Genomic DNA, 19780 nt, shown 5'->3' with positions numbered 1-19780 from the left:
TTTTCCTAAATATAGGGTATCCAGAATTTCTTCTTTCATATACGTTTCTTAAAGGTTTCACTTCCTTTAAAACACAAACGCATAATTTGAAGCGATTCCTGGAGAAGAAAAATTTCTCGAAATTTTGAAAATTCCAGAAATAAAAATAAACCTAACTCTGTGATTAACTGTTACGAATCCTGACTTCTTAACTACTTCTCTAAAATTGAGATATCTTTCCTATCCATCTGGATGAGTCTGGACCGAACTGAAATCCTCGGGGATTTTCCGGACCTTATTTACACTTCACGATTTTTCCTCCGAAAAATGATGCTGGTGCTTTCTTCAATGTGCGAGCGGGTGTTTTTTTTTTCTCGTTTCAATTTCTATGCGAACCAAATTTCAACAACTGTTTAAATTGTATCCAGTTTCAAGGCGATTACGAGAAATGATATGGGAATCACATATTTAATTTCACTCTTATTTATTCATCATTTCTTCATTTTCATTATTTACATTGTTTTTTTTTCATTTTTTTGAAATAGTATTTGAAAAATTGTCGATGGTCAAATTTAAGCAACAGCCAATATTGTTAAAAACGATTTGGGCTCGTTTGGTTTCGATTTTTGATGTAGCATCTTAGGGACTTGTTCTGGATGAGGTATTTGAGAGGATATATCACGAATGATCCGACTTTCCAGGCTCTGACGAAGGCGACGGCGCCGAAACGTTAGCTGTAATAAAGTTTGTTAACAATCTTGGCTGTTGCTTAAATTTGACTCGATGATTGATCGACAAGTTGCAATCTATATGCCAGGATTCAAGCAAGGTCGAACTTTCGCACTTCTGGAAAATTTTTGAGAAGTTGCAAGGTTAGCGCAATTATGATCGGGTCTTATGGGCTCAGTTCCCATACCTCACCGGTCATGGTCTCAAGAGGTTCCTCGTTTACGGAACTGCGAGAGTGTTTTTCTTCACAAATAAATTGAAATTAGTTAATATAATAAATTTAATACACAATAAAAACTTAATACAATATATAATAACTAAATTGGACTTTTTCTGCTCTCCTCGCAGCGGATGTATGAGCAATTTAGGTTCGCACGTACCCACACGTACATATCCTTGTCTTTTTCGATAACCATTCAATCAAAAATCCCAGTAATCCAATTTGATGCTCGAATAGATCTATCACATTCACATGTCAGCACGTGACGTTAACGTCCTACATCCTTCTCCAATTTTTGAGTAGTACACTACCCCTGTAGATCTATTAAATAATAGAAAAACAGTTCAAATTGATGAAATGCTGTCCTCTCACATTTCATTCCATTAACACCTAAAAAATTCACAACAAGAAAAATACCCTGTGGATAAGCCTATCGGTTATTCAAGCATTAAATAAAACGTTTTTTTTTTCTTAAAAATTGGAACTTATTACAATATTACAATTCTTCAGTTGCTTTAAAACACATTCATTCTATGCGAATATTACTGTTGACGGTCACCGCTATAGCATACCGTAGTAATTTCTGTTAATTTCACATTATTTTCCTTTTCTATTTCTATTCTTTTCACTTCATATGTGATCTTCATTCAAACTTACTTAGAAACATCATCACAATAACATTCCTCCACAGTAATCCTTCTAAGCGACTAATGCAAAGTAAATAAAAATAATGAATGAATAAATAAAATATAGCTAAATATCTAATGACTTGCTATGATTCAGCATCGAGCAATTGGCGCAGCAAAAAAAAAAAACAGAAAAAAAAAGTCTCATATTTCCAACTAAGATCCAAAATTCACAAATAACATGTACTGAGTATGAATAGGGACTTTTTATTGATTTGCTTGAGCTGTGAGCAAGATTGGTATTGATATTTATTAACAGCTAACGTTTCGACGATAATCAATAAAAAGCTACGTATTCACCTAAGATTTAAGGACAATCGAACATGGGCAATACAGAGTATGGATTATTTACTCTCCTTAAGGATAATAACTTTTTACGACATATCAAATCTCCTATAGCTACACAATGAAATTTCTAACTACATCTTCTACCAGGTGCTGCAACTAAAAACAGAATTTGAGAAAAAATGAGAAAAAAAATGAGAAAAAAAAACAACAAAAATCTTTAGCGATACCAACTAAAATACCAACTACTTCTGACAGAAAAAAGTATAACCAGAAGGATCTTATGGAAAAAAAGGAGGATTTTGGTCTTTTTCGATGTTTAACATTCTGGAATGCATGCACTTTCTAACGTTTATTACATCTTTAAAAACTAACTCATTACAAAAAAAAAAATGAACGTTAACGATCGCTCATAGTACAAGAATAATAAACAATGACAGTACAACAGATTTAACGTTACAAAATACGAATTTTAACACGACACAACAATGAAACTTGACATCAACAAAGATCTAAAGATGATTGGTGGCAAAACCAAACAAGCAAAAATTATATTTCAATGAGATGACACCTTGAGAGTGTTGATAAAAATTCAGAATCGTTGCTGGTATTTGTCATAATCATAGCGCAGGCTCGAACTGGAGGATGTTCCTGCACCACTTCCAAAAGTTGACCAACCATTGCTCCCTGAGGAATACATGATTGGTATATATATATTTGTTTATTTATTTATTTATGTTTATATGTCCACAGCACATATCACACAAAACGAGTTCACCTGTACCTCCTCGTCCAGCCCATGCTGATCCGCTCGATGAATGACCTACTGCAGATCCACTACCACCTTGCCACGATGACGATCCATAACCGCTCGATGACGATGCCCAAGCGCCAGATGACCCTCCAATGCGACTAGTTGTGGAAGAACTGTAAGCATCACGGCTGTTACCATAATAAGAACTTCCTCCTCTTCCAGTGTACGATGCAGAATCTCTGAAAGAATTGAGTTAAAAGAATTTTACGAGATCAACAATAATAATAATTCGACAATCCAAACCTCGACGAGGGATATACTCTATCGTATTCCTTTCTAGATGAATAAGCTGCAGGTTGAGAAGAACTGTGTCCACGAGAAGATCCATACGATTCGTGGCCGCGACCGCGCTCCCGAGCTAAACGGAGAATTATTATTTGATAAATTTACAGTTAGTAAGGAGAAAAAACTTACTTGATGACGGTGCTGGCTTGTGATCAGAACGATCTCTTTCAATTCGTGAAGAGGAGGACCTAAACGTATCACGTAGGAGCATTGGAAACACTCTTTGTTGCTAAAAACGCCATGTTTAGACCGACCTATCACCACCTCCAACATGACGTGAGCGAGAACGATCATCAGTCGTTGATGGTCGCCGAGTGTCTCCTGATGTACGACGATGCACCGTTGAACTTACTTTATCACCACGACTGGAACGGTTATCACGGTATTCATGACGACCTCTGAAAAAGGCAGCTCTATCGATGTGAAATAACAATTTATAGCGTGGAATGTAAATCTTTACTACAGCTCACTCTCAATTCTACATAGAACAACAAAACAAAAGAATGCTCATTGGAACAGATCCAGCACCAAGGTTGCAATTGATTGGAGAAATGTGCTTAAAGATTGACCGTGACTATGCAGCCTTATATTTTGTTGGTACCACAAAATTTTCTCGTACGAGAACATCATATTGTTTTTTTCTTTCGGGAGACTTATGCCGCAGTGACAGAACGCAAATCCATCACTTTTTTCTGCGGACAGTTATGCAGTTTTTATCTAAGGTTGTCGTTTGGCGGGTTATAATGACAGTGCACGGGAGCACAAGGATGTGACTTCCCTGCTAAAGAGCCCCAGCTCAGCCATCGGCTTATGGGGATAAACTGATGAAATCAGACATAATTGATTCGCATAATCCGTAACTTCTTTCTTTTGTCATTTTGACATTTTCCACAGCGCTGCAAAATGAAGCCGTCTGCAATGGGACACCTCACAAAACTAATGGTTCTCAGTATTCGTGCTATGTTCCTTCTATCAAAATTGTGCAGGAACGCTCTGGCATTATTTAGCGGTTTCATGCAACGCTGCTAAGGTTGCAAGGTTTCTTTCATCATATAAGCAAAGCACAAAGCGCTAAGAAATGTTATATTAAGAAAATTCCTCGGCAGAACTCCGACAAACAAATCCAGTGCACCTGCTGAAATGCATCAATCAAGATGTTGCGCGCATAATGCGATATCATAGGTGGAATCCTAGCGTAGGAAACAATAGCAAACGGATTCATTCATCGTATTTTCACAGAAAAGATTAAAATTTAAACAACCCTTTCCACCTCTAATTCTACAAAAAAAAAAACAGTAATTTACTGCATTAGCTAGAAATCCATACTTCAAACAAAACACTTTGCACTTTCATATTTGTTTTCACTCTGCTCCTTAGAGGAGCGAAACGAAAATAATGTCACGAGATGGTGTTCTGACTTCACTATATAATCTATCCAGAGGATATGCGACACAAAAGAATTAGTTCTCGCTTCCAACAATACCTTCGTAACTTAGCATTCTTTTAAAAATGCTGGAGCTCCACGGGCTATAGCAAGAGGACACATTATACTAAAAAATAAAAAGAAAAAGCTAAGAGCGTCTACGTCTCAGTCGAATCAAAATCTGCCAGGAATAGCAGGCGACTAGCCCAAGGCAACTGCATTATGCTTTCCAATTTCCCAAGAGGTTCTAGGATATTCTTCGTAGAAAAAAAAAACACTTCCACTTTCCCTTTAGTTATTTTCTTAAAAACTCTGCTTCCGAGGTGCCGGACATGTGATTCATTACAATTTTCCAATACCTTCACATACCTGCTACTTGCATGTCCCGAAGTTGGCAAATATGTGCTTTTCGTGCGCGAAGAATTCATAGTAGCCATTTTTTGTTGCTGCAGTGCAGCTTGCAATTGCAACTGCAAACGTTCCTTCTCTAGTTGCTCACGCTCGAAGCGTATTCGTTCACGTTCTCTCTCTAGGGCACGTTCTTTTTCGATTTCTGCTTCACGGCGACGATGTTCCTCCTCCTTTCTGCGCATAAGAGTCAGGAGATCACGTTGGCTCATCGCTTCTGGACGACGAATCGACAAATAGCTATTTGCTCTATCACCAGGACGGGTAATGCGTCCACGAAGGCCACGGGTTGGTACCCCTCTAGTCGATGCTGGAAATCGACGTGCAGCAGTGATGGTCCTCTGGGAATCGCGACGAGGATCTCGCGCTGGTGCTCTTCTATATGGTTCCCGTTTCGAATCTGACAGTTTGAATGGCCTCTCTGTAAAAAGGAAAATTACAACTAGAACCTCACCCACAGTAGGTTTTGATTAGAGAAGATTTCTTATTCTAAAGCGAACCTAAACACTTGCTTCATTTCGGTAATTTCTCCATCAAAACACTTTATGATGCCCAGCCATGTATTCGAAATTTATCCAAAGAGTAGCAATAAAAAATCAGCTTTTTTTTCGTGATCTTTGAAATTAGCACGAATTATCAATCCCAAGCATGTTCCACACGAAAATTCCACCATGGAATATGGAGAAACCGAAAATGCCATGAGGCTCTTTATATTTCTGCATACTAGTTTTCATCATTCTGAACATCGGCAGTGTTGAGATGATTTCGAAGATGTGCTGCAGCGCATGTAAGCCAAATATTAACGATTATGAGTACACCTTCTTTCCTCGAGACATGTCATCCAGAGACAACAAAACCAAAGAAATCCATAAACGAGAACGTAACATCCACATCCAGACTGCACCAGCAATCTCGTTGAGTATTCAGTATGGCCATTTTACATTTTACACTCATCACCATGACGTTATCAATTCGAAATGCTTCTTAGTCTCGTCCAAACACAGTCATTGACATCAAAACACACATTCATCGGAAGATGATAATGGTCGGGAAGAAAATTCCGAAATAATGCATTTCAGGCATGAGAACTGCAATACTGGAATAGTTCATATCCTCATTTACCTCTCACTAGGTAATAGTAAGTGGTGATTCCTCTTTATCCGATATTTCGTAGCAAATCATTGCAAAGTCCAAAAGATATCCGCAACTTCTTTACCGAATTCTTCCCGGATATGTTGCTTGCAAGAGCGAAAAACCTCATATATCGAGCTATTGCATGGTACATAATGCATAATAAATACTGTGTCATGCATTTACCATCACACACACAACAATAGGTCCGAGTTTATACTCCAGTAGGATGCTATCCAGTCTGCATCTGCCAACAACAGCTCTCCGCATGCTTTTAATTAGGTGATGATGTGTTGTATTCTTGCAAATAGTCGTGAGAAGGTATGAAAAAGTGGGTTTACCGAAATGAAGCAAGTGAAGTGTTTTTTCCTCTCAAACGGTACGAAAATTCGCTGTTTAAAAAAAATATCTTTAGAACGATTAAAATAAACAAATGTCCATGCACTGACTGCGATTCTGGAATGTGTATGCGAAAACGCGTCGCGTACCACTGTCGCGTCGTTCACTGTTCGACAAACGTCTCGTATCTTTATCGTCCCGTTTTCTGTCACTACGCGCATCGTCACGTTTCGACTGCGTTGTCGACGTATTCTTCCCTCCTTTCGATTCACTCTGCGACTTCTCAGCAGCAACAGATGTCTTAGTCGATTTCGACGCATCATGGTTTGTCTTTTTCTCGGATTCACGTTTAGCGGCAGCTGAGTCGCTAGGGGCGTCTTTCCTGGCGAGAGCTGCAGTCGCTCCCGCAGTCTTAACGGCCGGCACTTTCGATCTATCCGCCTAAACAAACAACTGAACCTCTGAAATCAATATTAGGTAGAAGAGTAGAATAGAAACAATTGTTCCGTTTATGGGGAATCGAAGAGAGTACAATGGTGTCGTGGCGAGTCCACAGAGAACGAAAATAAGTCACTGGATTCTTTAGTATCATCGAAGTATCCGAGCGTCATGTCTCTATTCCAGGAGCAGGTTTGTTAAATCGGAATCTACCTTCTCCACGGAGATTGTCCGTCCTTTGATTTGCGTCTTGTGCAAAGCGGCAGCCGCTTTCTCGGCAGCTGCACTGTCGGCCATGGTCACATATCCATAACAAGCCGACGTCGTTTGCTTCTTTGAAGTATAAATTTTCGCGCGCACCACTTTGCCGAACTGAGTGCATAACACCTGCAAACGTACCGTAACACATTCATGGGGTTACCAAGCCCACAGCGATTGGCAACAAAATGTAGAAATTATGGTCTAATTCGAACCTTAAGATCGGCTGCCTTCGTGGCTGACGTCAGGCCGCGGACCCAAATCGAGCGCGATGCGATGTCTTTCTCTTTGTCATCGTTCACAGGAGCCTGCACTGGAGTCTTAACAGTCGATGTGGGGGCTGTAACTGTAACAGCTGATTTAGCAGGTGCTGTGTTGCCTTCTGTTGGCACGTCTACGAGCGGATCTTCCAGCATTTCCTCTTCATTAACGTGTCCTACTGGATCTCCAGCTGGTTCTTCAGCAATAATCAGATCCTTCGAATTATCAAGATTGTCAGCATTGTTAGGATTCTCAGCATTCCCGTCCTTCGTCGCTTGCACATTATCGGATTCCATTGGTTCCTCTTGGCTCTCACCTGTTCCAACGCCGTTCCCATTTTCAGCTAAAGGCAAAAACATTGGAATATTCCCACGAGCGATGCGCCGCTTCGTCGACTGCAAATTTCATCCCAAACAAAATACTTATATTTACCCCAAGTAGTAGGAATTGCAGGGGTTAATAGAAAAAATTGCTAAGCAAAATTCTATCGGAACTAATTTGTCCGAGAAATGTCAGCGTTATTCGAATCCATCGAAGTACATGTGCTTTTTTTGCAATGACAACTGCAATATAATTGGATCAATTTGGCCATGTCACGTTACGATTAGTCGTCCTATAGTGAATTATAAAACATGAAAAGAGGATATCGTCAGCAGGATAAGGATGTAACACCATCTTCTGCAGCAGTTCCCAAAATTTCCGAGGATTTCTCAGGATCTAGGATTTCCTATAAAATCCCTCTTCCAGCAATCCACTGCCAATAGAACTAACTATTTTCTGTTTCGTAAATTGCACTCCGGTATAAAAAAAGAACGATAAACCCTTCTCTAATTATTTGTTAACCTTCTTTTTCATCAATTAATTTAGAGCATTAATATCCTAAGAAAACGATTTTTGCACTCCATAACGGACGCAATTCTCCGACGATATTTTTCTTCCACATATGTACGTACACTCAGTATTGATTAAAGTAAAAGACCAGCAATATTTCAAACGTACAAGTGGCCTCTTTCTTTTCCCCACTCCCATCTGTTAAGTCTTCCATAGAAGCAGCGGGGGAAATTGCTGGCGATGACGGCTTGACACTTCCGGGTGAAGCCATGTTCTCGTTCACCCGGAACAAATACGTCGCTGGATCATGTCCATCGGCAATCAACGCCTGTAAAAACAAAGCGATGGAAATTCGGAGATTCCAAACTCATCATGATATGATTGAAGTAGTTAAATGTTTGAAACGAACTACATTAATCACCTAAAAAATTGAACTATTCTAAGGATCAGTGGACCTCAAAACCACAAAACGCAGCATTTTCCAACCGTTGTGGGACCACAAAGCAAAGGTGCGCCTCCCTACGCAACTGCGAAAAAAATCGAACTCAAGCTGCTTCCATTACACATCATTGAGCAACCTCTCTCATGTTTTCCGGTAACTTTCTCTACTAAACAAACATCAAAGTGTCTATTCAAAGATGACTTTCCATTCCTGGATGATTTAAAAGTGGATAACGAAGCAACAAAAATAACAAAAATTAATTACTATGTTTACACAGAAACATTCAAAAAAAACATTTGGAAGCAATTTCTGAACGCATTGGCAGAGATAGAAGTGTGATATGGCGTTCTCTTGCCACTGCACCCATCAACACTGAGTCAATAAACAGTTGCTATTTCACGAACTCAAACACTTCGTGGTGGTTCTGGTATTTATCTTATTTCTTCTTCTATTTTACAGACTTTCTTATTTCCACTGCCTTCAAGCTCATGAGTTGTATAGATCTCTCAAGATCCAAACAAACTCTCAACAAAAGAAGGACCAAAACCTTTTAGAGAGGTAAAGTAATACACATTAATCGTCGAGAATTCGGGAACAGATCGCTCGTTAGAGCCATTCTAGTACGCCACAAAAACAACTATCCAACTAATTTCCGTTGGAGAAGTGAAAAAAAAAGCTGGCTATTTCCGCAGAGGGAGGTCTAGTATGGCCCAACTAGCATCTTATAAACTGATGCTGGGATATTCGAAAGTAAAGAAATAAATTGGGTCAGCTAAGCTAAAACCAGTCCCATCGGGAAGAGCGCTATAATATTGTACAATAAAAATATGCTCTTCCCGATTTTTTTTTCCCTTAGAAAATAAAAAATCGCATCCTAATCCACAAAACCATATATTCTTTATTATAACTAGAACCTAGATCTACTCGATAAGGTAGCAATAGCAGTAGTGGTGAATTTAGCCGCAGTTATTCATGTGCTATGATTCTTCTCCTATTCTCGTGTAAAGGATAAAGTATAAACTAATTGTCATTAATCACTTCCCTAGGGATGTGCCAAAACGCTCGAGTTCAATCTATAACCTTAGAGGTTTCAGGACGCATTTTTGACCTACACAACTACTTGTGATGACCAGTCAAAGTATCAGATTAGCGTAGTTGGTCTCCCAAATAAGTCTGATACCAATTTATCCCGTAGAGAGATGAGGTCACATTAAATCTGGGCAGTTTCGAACCATCAGCATGCAATCACGCAAGAATTCTCTACCACTGGGATGTCCCAACTCATTCTCCGCCCAATTCTCGCGTGATTGATGAGAAATGGACGACTTTAACCATTGTTTTTAGCCCCCAAAATGTCTACTATTAATACCCCAAAATGAACAATTCCAATGCTTCCGAAAAATGCCTTCTTCTTTTTTATCCTATTCATTACCGTCGCAGTAGCAACAAATCAATCGAACATCCCTAATTTCATTCTTTGTAGTCCATTTAATGAGCATAAATTCGCTGAAGGTGACCTTTTAACGAGAAATCAACCAGCAGATAAACGATGCTCCAAACGCTTGCATGCTTCTGGCTCCTTGAATCCAACGAGCAAATTACAAAAACTCCACATCCACAAGTCATATTATGTGATTTGCTGTTTCTCCCTCGTTAGTCATGCAGTTTGCATGTAAAATAGCAAGATTTTTCATGTTCTCCATACATACATCCAGAAGCTAAACAGCACTTCAATCAAAAGTTTGCAAATGGAAAACAGATTGGTGGGCTGCTTTCTGAAATTCGTGGACGGGAGTTGCTCGAAAAACACGTGGTAAAAAGCCTCGACGGTCCTTGTGTAAGCAGAGTCGTAAATCACTAACTGGCCACAGATGATTGAAGCTTCAATTTTCTCATATTCTTGTTAGTGTGTACTCAACTTTCAGAAGAATTTGTAAGAGGATATTCAAACCTAATTTGTAGTTCGAACAATTACTTCTTGTGAACAACGAATATATGAAAATAGACAACATAAATTGAGGCATTTGTCAACAATTGCCAATTGCGTAGTTTTGAATGCTAAACTTCAAACAATTCAACGATCCCCACTGAAAACATGAGAACTTCGTTTCACGGATAGCAGATTATATCCACATTTATCAAACAGCAGGAAAAAAATGGTTCCTCTTTCGGACTAGGACCGCCATTTCACCACTTCCAACTCACTGCCCGCAACCACTAATGAATTCCGTCAAAATCTCAGAGTTCACCCTCCCCCAATAACAGAACTGGCCTGAAAATAAAGGGGCGTGGTTCGAAAAGGAGAAGGAGGGGCGGAATAGACGAGGCAGACTCCGTGGGCGCCACCCAGCGACATCCTATGCAATGAACAACATCGTTGAGCTGAGATGTGCCGACGGTGCGACACTGATGACGACGAAGGAGACGCTGGCACGTGCTCCCTATTCTAAGTTGAGCACAGATGAAACTGTTACGGCCACTTCCGACGCGAAAATTATCGCCATTATGCTGGACGCTCTTCGACGGAGCGATCAACGACTGATAGTGCCAGATGACTTTGACGACTGGAGCCGATTAGCAAATGAAGCACGGCGCTTAGGACTTTTCCAAATTGCGGAGAACGCATCGCCGTGTACAATTTGTGTCGCTTGTCATGTCGCTTTATCCGCTGGTCGACTGAATCCCGAAGTGACATTTCGAAAGCTCTCACGTATTGTTGTTACTGGAAAAGTCAGTGTCTGTCGTGCCGTGTTTGGATCAAGCCTTAACGAAGCACGCGATGGTGGCGGCACGGACTTCGAACAGGATCGCTACACTTCGAGGTGAGACTTTTATATTATTTGTGTTATTCTTGTTTTTGAATCAAAGACATTCGACGAAATAATTGAGCGAGAATGTAGCACTTGAGATCTGACCTCTTCGATTGCTCCCAAAATGTAACCATGAACAAGTAATTATTAGTTATGTTAGTTTTGAAATTGCGAAAAAAAAAGCATGAGTAGTCAGGGATTTATTTCCGCTATAATAATCTAGGAGTGTAGGTTTGGAGAACCTGATGTAGTCAGCAATTGCACTTTCTTTATTTATAGTTAATTGAAGTAAATTAATAAACTTGGGAAACCCCAATCAAATTATAGAGAAGTTGGAGCTACCACTTGAGACCAATCCCCTAGATGATTTAAAAGCTATAATATTTCACCAGAAAAGCTTTAGCATAAACTAACAGCATTGTAATTACTGGTTACAGACCGAAATTCTGCGTTAGACCAAAACCAGTTCTTATGAAACGAAGAAAGGCCAGTAGGGAAGAAAAGCCAACAGAAATTGCAGTACCCTGACCACTTTTAAATTCAGTAATTAACCACTTAATTACTGCTACCAAAGCATGAAAACAATTCCCTTTTGGCTCACTATTATTCACATTGCAGGTTTTTCCTGAAGCACAGCAACCTTGAACGAGCATTTGACGCATTAGCGGCATGTGGATTCAGACTACGCCACTGCAATACGTTTGCACCGTCTTCGTTGAAACAAAATACTGGCGATGATTCTCAATTCCTACACCATTCTCAATACGTGTTCGTACGAGAACCACAGGTAAAAAAAAAGCCAATAGATTTGGTTTTTCTTTTGAATGCTCCCCTTTGCTCTAAAAAAACCATTTCATAAGGACTTCTCTAGCAGAAAGCAAAAATTTGGATTGTACTAATGGAGTAAAGAAGCTCCATCTAGTGAATATTGAGCAAGAATTTCAAGAAAAAACCCTTTGCATAGGGCTCAGATAGCTGAGTGAAAAACTTGAAAAAAAAGCTATCCACTATTAGCAGAGCATTAGAGTGAGCAAGCAAGCGACTTGCAAAAATTTCCCTCATGTCCTACAAAACATTTCACTTTCGGTTGATTCCTTACGAACGACTACAGCACATGACAACTGGTTGTTTTTTACTGGTCTCACTCGTATACCCAATTAAAAGCTTTGGAAGCCCATGAGACGCGCTGAAATGAAAAATAAACATGCCCCTGACAGCAATCAATTTATTGGGAATGGGTGAAATTACACGCTTTCGTTAACTTTAGTTATTCGTCTCGAAACCACTAAAACGTAGCTGCAGCAGTGTTTGAAACAATAGTAGAAGAGGCGATATCTTCCAGAAAAGTTTCTTTCGTTCGTTTTATTCGAGCTTAGGAAGAATAGACAAGTGTGAATAGTCGATCTTGATACACTAGCAATGCGCGAACAACAGCAATAAGAATACCAATCAAAAAAGAAGTATTACTCAAAATTCAAGGGATTCTAGTTGCAGCTATCATAGCAAGGTTTTCCATCACATAAGAACAGCTTCAGCGCTCGCCGCGCGTAATGAGTGGGGATCTCAAGTAGCTTAGGAACACTGAGGAACTTAACTGTTCTAGAAGTCTTCTTTCAAGTATACTCGCAACAAAGAGGCTCCTTAAAGTAGGTAAAGTCCTACTGCACATCCAAATTGGCCAATTTCATTTAATTGAAGAATGTATCCTCTGGTCCTAATAAAATTATTACCTGAACTACCACTTATTATCAAACAAATACTTCCTAATTTATTGGTCTCTTGAGCGTGATTATGGCACAGCCTGGTTCTAGGCCAGAACAACTTCTAAGCGTATGCAATTCTTTGCAAGTTTAGGCAATGTCTAATATGATAATTCGCTCGATACGTTCAATAGAAACTTCTCCTTAGCAATCCTAGCAAATGAACCGAAAGCATTGCGCTCAGGTAACATTTCCAAGCAATTTGCTACAGTACTACATATATGGTGCAGACCCAATCACAATAAAAAGCATTTTCTTGAGCAAGCAAATGTGAACTGTCTCCTAATGAGCTTTTCATGGTAAAATTCATTGTTTTAGATGATATGTGCCGTACCTTCTCAAGCCGGTCAGTGAGAATGATCTTGATACCATTCTTATCCAAATTTCGCTTCTCCAGTTCCTGCTTCAACTCCGTCACACGCAGTTCGCTCAATAATTTCTGTTCGCCCACAGCACAATCAGTCATCTGAATAAGCACTTACTTGCAGCGAAATAAAATATCTCATTTCCTGATGTACGTGCAACAAATCAATAAGAAATGAAACTAAATGAAAATAAGAAACGGCTAACATGACACTCGAGTCAACCACTACACTACGTGGAAGAGAAAAGTCACAGAACCATCTCAAAAATGTTGATGTAGCGAAGTGATTGCTAATATCTTCAGCAAGATGAATGAAAAGACGAAGTAGCATGACAAAACAAGAAGAAAAGGACAAATGGTTGCGATCGGTAAAATGAACTGCGTTACCCAAGGAGAACGTTTGTTTAAACCAACCAGTTCGACTAGGAAGATGTCGAGTAGTGCACCACCTACACCATCCACTCAATCAAACGAAAGAATTGATAATGAGAACATGTGAAAACAAACTCAAGCACGAATAATGTTGTCATAAGTCCCTCGGGATGGGGAATCAATGACCTAGCTGGGCCAATCCAAGAAGGCATGTCAGCTAATTTCGTTCGACGCGGAGAGGAACAGAATTTCCGTCTTCCCAATTATTTGAATTTCTCTCGGAGAAAGTTAACAAATATTGTTTTACAATGGGGAAATGATGTGACTGTGTTTATGTCTGAGTGCATTCATATAACTTATAAGGTGTCTGTAAAGATCAAAACTTATAATCACAAATTTTTCAATGTTTCGAACAACTGCTGAAACTCATGAATGTGAAAGATTACGGATAGATATGTACAAAACTATCCAACAACAAGATGAAAACAAGTCACTTGTTTGCAATTAGGCATAGAATGCTTATTCATCCATAAAACGTGAACGTCAATGTTCGAATAAGAACGACCCATCCTAATGAGGAGTGGAACCGGCGCCACGAATACTTACGCAAAACATAACCTTTAAGGCCATTTTGAAAGTCAATATTTCCGAAAAAAAAATATAATTTCGTAGCCAAATATTCAGTACTTTCACTCAAGACATGTAACTAAAATACTGCATAGGTTTCCGCACTCTTCCTCCCCACTTTTCTTTTGGAGACTCAAACACGCGCCTGCCTTATAAGCATATAAATATAAATACAAAAAAAGAGACTTGTTCATCCGAAATGTGGGCCAATTTCCCAAAAAATGAATGAACTCGAAAGTAGACGGGTCTAGGAAACACTGTTAGAAAGCGGAGCGTTGAATCATTAAATATTCTTAATACTTGAAATAATTCATGAAGGTTTTCTTTCTATATTTTCATATTCTTCCTGATTCCTTTCAAGACCACTTTCTTGTAAATTTGCTAAAGGAATCTACAGATTTCCAGCTGGTTCAAATCAAACAAGCAAGCGCATAAAAAAAATAACATGAAGCAGGTGTCTTTATAAGCAGCTTATCAAGCAATCACCAATCAGTCACCAACAGCGTCCGATCGCTACCATGTCTAATTTGATAGATTCAGAATAGAAATTTGTTTCTTAATAAAGAAATGTGAAGGAAAAAGAAAGAAGAAAGTGAATTTCCAGCGAAAAGACAGATATGAAGAAGTACACGAAAGAGATGACAAGTATGATATCCACGACACGAACTGCACGCGTATCCAAGTACAAAATTACAATTAAAATTACAAAAAAAAGTACAAAAATAGGTTATAGGTGATAATAAGTCCAACTGTAATACGATTCTTTAAAGCGACAGATGTTCACGAGGAGTTTACGGCAAAATAATTTTTAACACACGAGCCGATGTTCTCATAAAGTGTGAACACTCGCGAACTGCAACAATGACAGGTGTTGGTCAAGGTCCCCCTCAATGCCAACCGCTGCGCTCCACCGCGCCGCTTACCCAAACGCGCCGACCTTTAGTTGCTTTTGACACGGCTGTACCAGGTTTACTATTGATATATCAAGCAGTGAAAGAATTCAATGTTTAAAGAGTTGGAACGGACTGCAGCTGAAAAGTTCCTCTACATTTTCTCAGATAGAGCAAGACTGCAATAAGAACCGTTCAAGAATAAAATCCTAACAACAACAAAGACAAATGCAAATAGAAGATGCAAGTATGAAGCGTATTGAACAGTTCTCGCACAAAAAAAAAACATTCGCATTCTTCGAAAACTTTACTTTGCACGTAAAATCTGTCACCATGTAATCAACAGAAGACATAAAATTTCGTCTAATATGTTATAAAATAACTAAACGTCCACTGGCAAAAATACCCGTAAGAGAACAAAAGGAGAATAACATGAAACTAAAAAAAAAAACATAATGGGAATCTATTCTATCGTTAAACACAAGAAACGGCTAGTAAAAATCAATCATTTATCGGATTACAAAGGATTAGGAAAAGCGATGCTGACTAAATAAAATAAAGCTCGAGCAAGAGAAGGAAACATCAAGCTCCACATGAGCATCGGAGCATCGAAAAGAACTTTAACAATTGTTATTAGGCAAGAAATTTACAAACACTATCCATAAAAGCCTGAGGCTGTTCTGCATGGACCCAATGGCCAGCATTGGGAATCCCTTCAAATTGTACTTTAGGGAAAATAGAACGTATGTAATTTTGGTCTTTTTCCTGTATATATTCAGAGTTTTTCCCGTATGAAAATAATGTTGGACCACTAAATGTTCCATCTGGAATTGTAAATCTTAACAATTTTTCTAAATTATTATCAATAGCTTGAAGGTTACATCGCCAACGAGAAACTCCTGCAATGTGAGTAGGAGTGAGATTTGTTAACAAAAATTGACGAACACCGATGTCAGGTACAATATCCTCAAGTTCTTTGAGAATTTCTCTACGACTTTTGCTCAGATCCATTGCTGCCATGGCGTGGATATATTTTCGAAAGGTGACATGAGCTGCAAATTCTTTCTCGTATGCCTTAGGAGAGACATCCTCGATTATCAACCGATCGATAAGCCGCTGCCACGACGCCTCAACTGCAATGCGCATGGCCACTCTTCCACCCATAGAATGTCCAAGTAAATGAAATTGACGAAAATTGATTTCCTTTGAAAGATTTTCTAGGAAACCAACAACATCCGCACTCATATCATCATAGTTCATCGAGTCCGACCATGGAGACTCCCCATGATTCCGAAGGTCAAGGGAATAGATAGTGCAACCAAGTCGACGTTGCATAGCCTTTGAAACGCTATGCCAGTTCTGTTTTTGTCCAAAAAGTCCGTGACAAATGATCAACGGGGGACGTTCTCGATCTTTTGAAGGATCACCGTATCTGATAGAGGCGAGCTCTAACGCTTTTCCAGAGTAAAATCGACGTCTTAAATCACAGAAATTGCGTTCCAGTAGCAGAAACCGTTGCGACGAACTGGCCATCCTGTAAAAGTTTTGGCGCTATGAGATCATCAATTACATCAAATAGAAACAAATATTTGAGGAAATCCTGCGCAGACTTATGAGTTGGATCATAAATAAATAGGAATTACAGTGGTAACGACTGAGAAAAAAATATCCAGCGATTGCGATGAGCGTGCCTTCGGAATGGTTTTAGCAAATTAGGGAGCCATTCTAGATGCCAGTTCTACTTCGAAAATCTATCCCTTTCTCAAACTTAGCTCTCATAACCACTGCCCACTGATAGTTTATGCAGACAGAAGGAATAGAAAGCAAATTTTAAAAAAGTAGATTATAATTTTTAGAGCAACATCAACAATTTCTTCAAATAACGGTAACACTTAAATAAACGTTCGAACGTCGATGATTTGCTCCAGTCAATAAATGGTACAGCAAAGCGTCTTGAGGTCAAACCGTTGCCACAGTGATAACACGAATGAGCTCCAGGGCTAGGAGTGATAATGACTGCTTCTGTTCACACAGAGGACAGCCATGATGTACCTGGATGTATTAAATGTAACTTATAACATACCCAAAAGGTACTTTGCTGTCCCACTATCTTTTGCAGCCGACTCCAAATAAAATTTCCTGCTCACGATCAAGATGGTTGTTCAAAAAACTGTTCACCAAGACCTTCCAAACACAGATCGACGAAAGACATTGTAATTGATGAAGTGCATAGCAATATATATATATGAAGAATTAAACAACTGGAATACTGGATCTGATTAACTTCCGTTCATTTTATTATCCAACATTTTATGATGTTAAACACTTTCGAATTAGTGTAATCATGTATACTGCTCATAGCAATGTTGAGGAAGCTAGGTGTAGTGCAATTTTATTACGACAAGTGATTCGTCTACGAACACCCTAACTGCTTCTACTTAAGCAGAAAAAATTAGAAAAATGTGTTCGCTTGCAAACTGCGTAGCCCTTAGGAAGATCTCTCCTACAAGTTCGACGGATACACATCGATATTTTTCCAGGAATAACTTCATAGACCACCATTAGTGTCCCCAAACTTTTCCGCATTACACCAGAAACTCTTCCTCCTCTAATCTGCTCACCGATTCTGACTCTCAACTATAATCCCGCTATTTTAGATAACCCTTGCCGTTCTTGTTTTTTACTGCCTTGAATAATGGACAGATAGTCCTTATATGATAACGAAATTTGATGAACACTTTAGCTTCAGCGGAGATAAACATGCCTACTGTTTGTACGAATACAGAAATTCGGATAGATTTCTATTTTTTTTAATTCGGTTTTATGGTCCGCTTCATGTCTACTGAATTCATAAAAATAAATATCTGGATAGAATTGTTCGTGAATCAGGATTTCGTAAAACCGATTGCGATGGTGATGGATAAAGCAAACCTAAGACCTGGTTTAAGGAACATTTATGGTTGTGCACTTATACATGACACTTGAACGCACATTGCCTCAATATTGAGGCCTCTAGGATGTAAAAACCCGCCTAGAGTCAATCGGAAAATGGGAATTTCGTCTCGCCTTTTCTTACTTCACAAGTCTATAGCATGAATAATGCATACGTGAAAAATTATGCTCTCACTGGTAACTAATGTTTAGGTTCATTGAAAGTTGCACATGCAATCGCTATATTACCCGGATATGAATTCTTGTGTGAACGTGATTATTACTAAAATGCAAGACTTGGATATGACCATAAGGATATATGTTGGCCACCGTATCCTCGAAAATTTTCTAAATAAGCATTGAAGTGCAATCCTTTAGAACAACCGTCACGCAATGTCACATACACATGTGTCTCATGTTCAACTGCCAGGCCAGGATTCGCTAATTACTGACGCACAGAATCCACAACGTTTTGAATTAACAATGAACATAGCTACTTCAAGAAGAATACTAATATTGTTGCCCCTTCTAACACAAAATTTTGGGTCGTATACTTTGAAATCCATAGAAATTCGAAAACTTAGCCCATACTACTGGTTAGATTACTATAGTAATGGTATTTAGTTCTTACAGGGGAAAATGACGTCACACTGTCTTCAAAGTTTTTTGAGTACACAAACTAGGATAAAAGCATATCGCCGGATATGAGTGATTAGTGACTGATGAAGTAATCGCTTAAGAAAAATTTTCTTTGTGTAGACGAATTTGGACTTAATATTTGCACTAGTTCATAAATTGGACTTGAATACTTTCACCTATTTGTAGAAAATCAACAACTGCTTCCCTTCAAACATTCAGTAGAAGCAGACAGAAAATTTCTTGCTGTAATCAGTAACGCTACAGCCCTCCATTAATTGTGTTCATCTCTCAGATTAACAAAAACTCTTATCTGCTCTAGAATCCAGAGAACTAAAGAATTTCGTAATTTGAGCAGGTTGCGCAATATTGCTGAGACATTCAGAATCCGGTCGACTCTTAAAAAGACTCATTTCTCCTCATTTTTCCAATGCTATTGAAAAGAAGTCAGTGTTGAAAAGCTGAATTAGAACCTTAAATAAAAATACAGTGAGTCCACCTTTAGGACTCAAAAACACTATCAAAAACTTAAAACCGTTACAAATATTTTCTCATTTCGAAACGCTGCAAGTGATCGAGATGATCTCGCACCTTAATGAACTAAAATTATAAGAATGATCATAAATTTAGTTAGCGACAAGTGTAGGTTTGGAAATTAAAGCAAAACTGAGTTGTTTGCAACAATACTGGAACGAACTGGAAATGGAGTGGAACAACAGCGGTGCGATCGATTACGGACGCTGCCGCTACAGGCACACCCGATCGATGGGGAAATGACCTCTGCCGTACGAGGGATGGGGGAGGCGCTCCTCGTAAACACAATCCAAACTCAATCAATGACATATAGTATGTGAAGGTTCA

General features: G+C 39.0%; 2 protein-coding genes across 7 annotated transcripts; one reads left to right on the top strand and one right to left on the bottom strand.

Moving 5' to 3' along the window:
* Positions 1–2491: 2491 nt before the first annotated feature.
* Positions 2492–16885, bottom strand: RB195_007767 (uncharacterized protein; the record flags this gene model as incomplete). Of its 5 annotated transcripts, none has more annotated exons than XM_064181585.1 (14): positions 2492–2586; positions 2678–2800; positions 2849–2892; positions 2957–3071; positions 3128–3186; positions 3253–3396; positions 4791–5250; positions 6410–6740; positions 6951–7124; positions 7211–7599; positions 8256–8415; positions 13434–13565; positions 13878–13912; positions 16300–16885. In XM_064181585.1, 14 exons carry the CDS (start codon positions 16883–16885, stop codon positions 2492–2494), a joined length of 2847 nt encoding a protein of 948 aa, XP_064038363.1. The 5 variants fall into 5 exon arrangements, with proteins under 5 accessions (XP_064038363.1, XP_064038364.1, XP_064038365.1 ...); XM_064181587.1 differs by having other exon boundaries at positions 6449–6740; XM_064181586.1 differs by having other exon boundaries at positions 2684–2800; positions 6449–6740.
* Positions 10894–12246, top strand: RB195_007768 (uncharacterized protein; the record flags this gene model as incomplete). 2 transcript variants are annotated; one of them, XM_064181588.1, is made up of 3 exons in its annotated part: positions 10894–11351; positions 11958–12126; positions 12211–12246. In XM_064181588.1, 3 exons carry the CDS (start codon positions 10894–10896, stop codon positions 12244–12246), a joined length of 663 nt encoding a protein of 220 aa, XP_064038367.1. The 2 variants fall into 2 exon arrangements, with proteins under 2 accessions (XP_064038367.1, XP_013298195.1); XM_013442741.1 differs by lacking the exons at positions 11958–12126; positions 12211–12246 and having other exon boundaries at positions 10894–11355.
* Positions 16886–19780: the final 2895 nt, after the last annotated feature.

This window comes from Necator americanus, chromosome I (assembly GCF_031761385.1).
Source record: "Necator americanus strain Aroian chromosome I, whole genome shotgun sequence".
Lineage (NCBI taxonomy): Eukaryota > Metazoa > Nematoda > Chromadorea > Rhabditida > Ancylostomatidae > Necator > Necator americanus.
The sequence above is the reverse complement of the archived record's forward strand: the minus strand, read 5'-3'. Positions and strand labels throughout refer to the sequence as shown.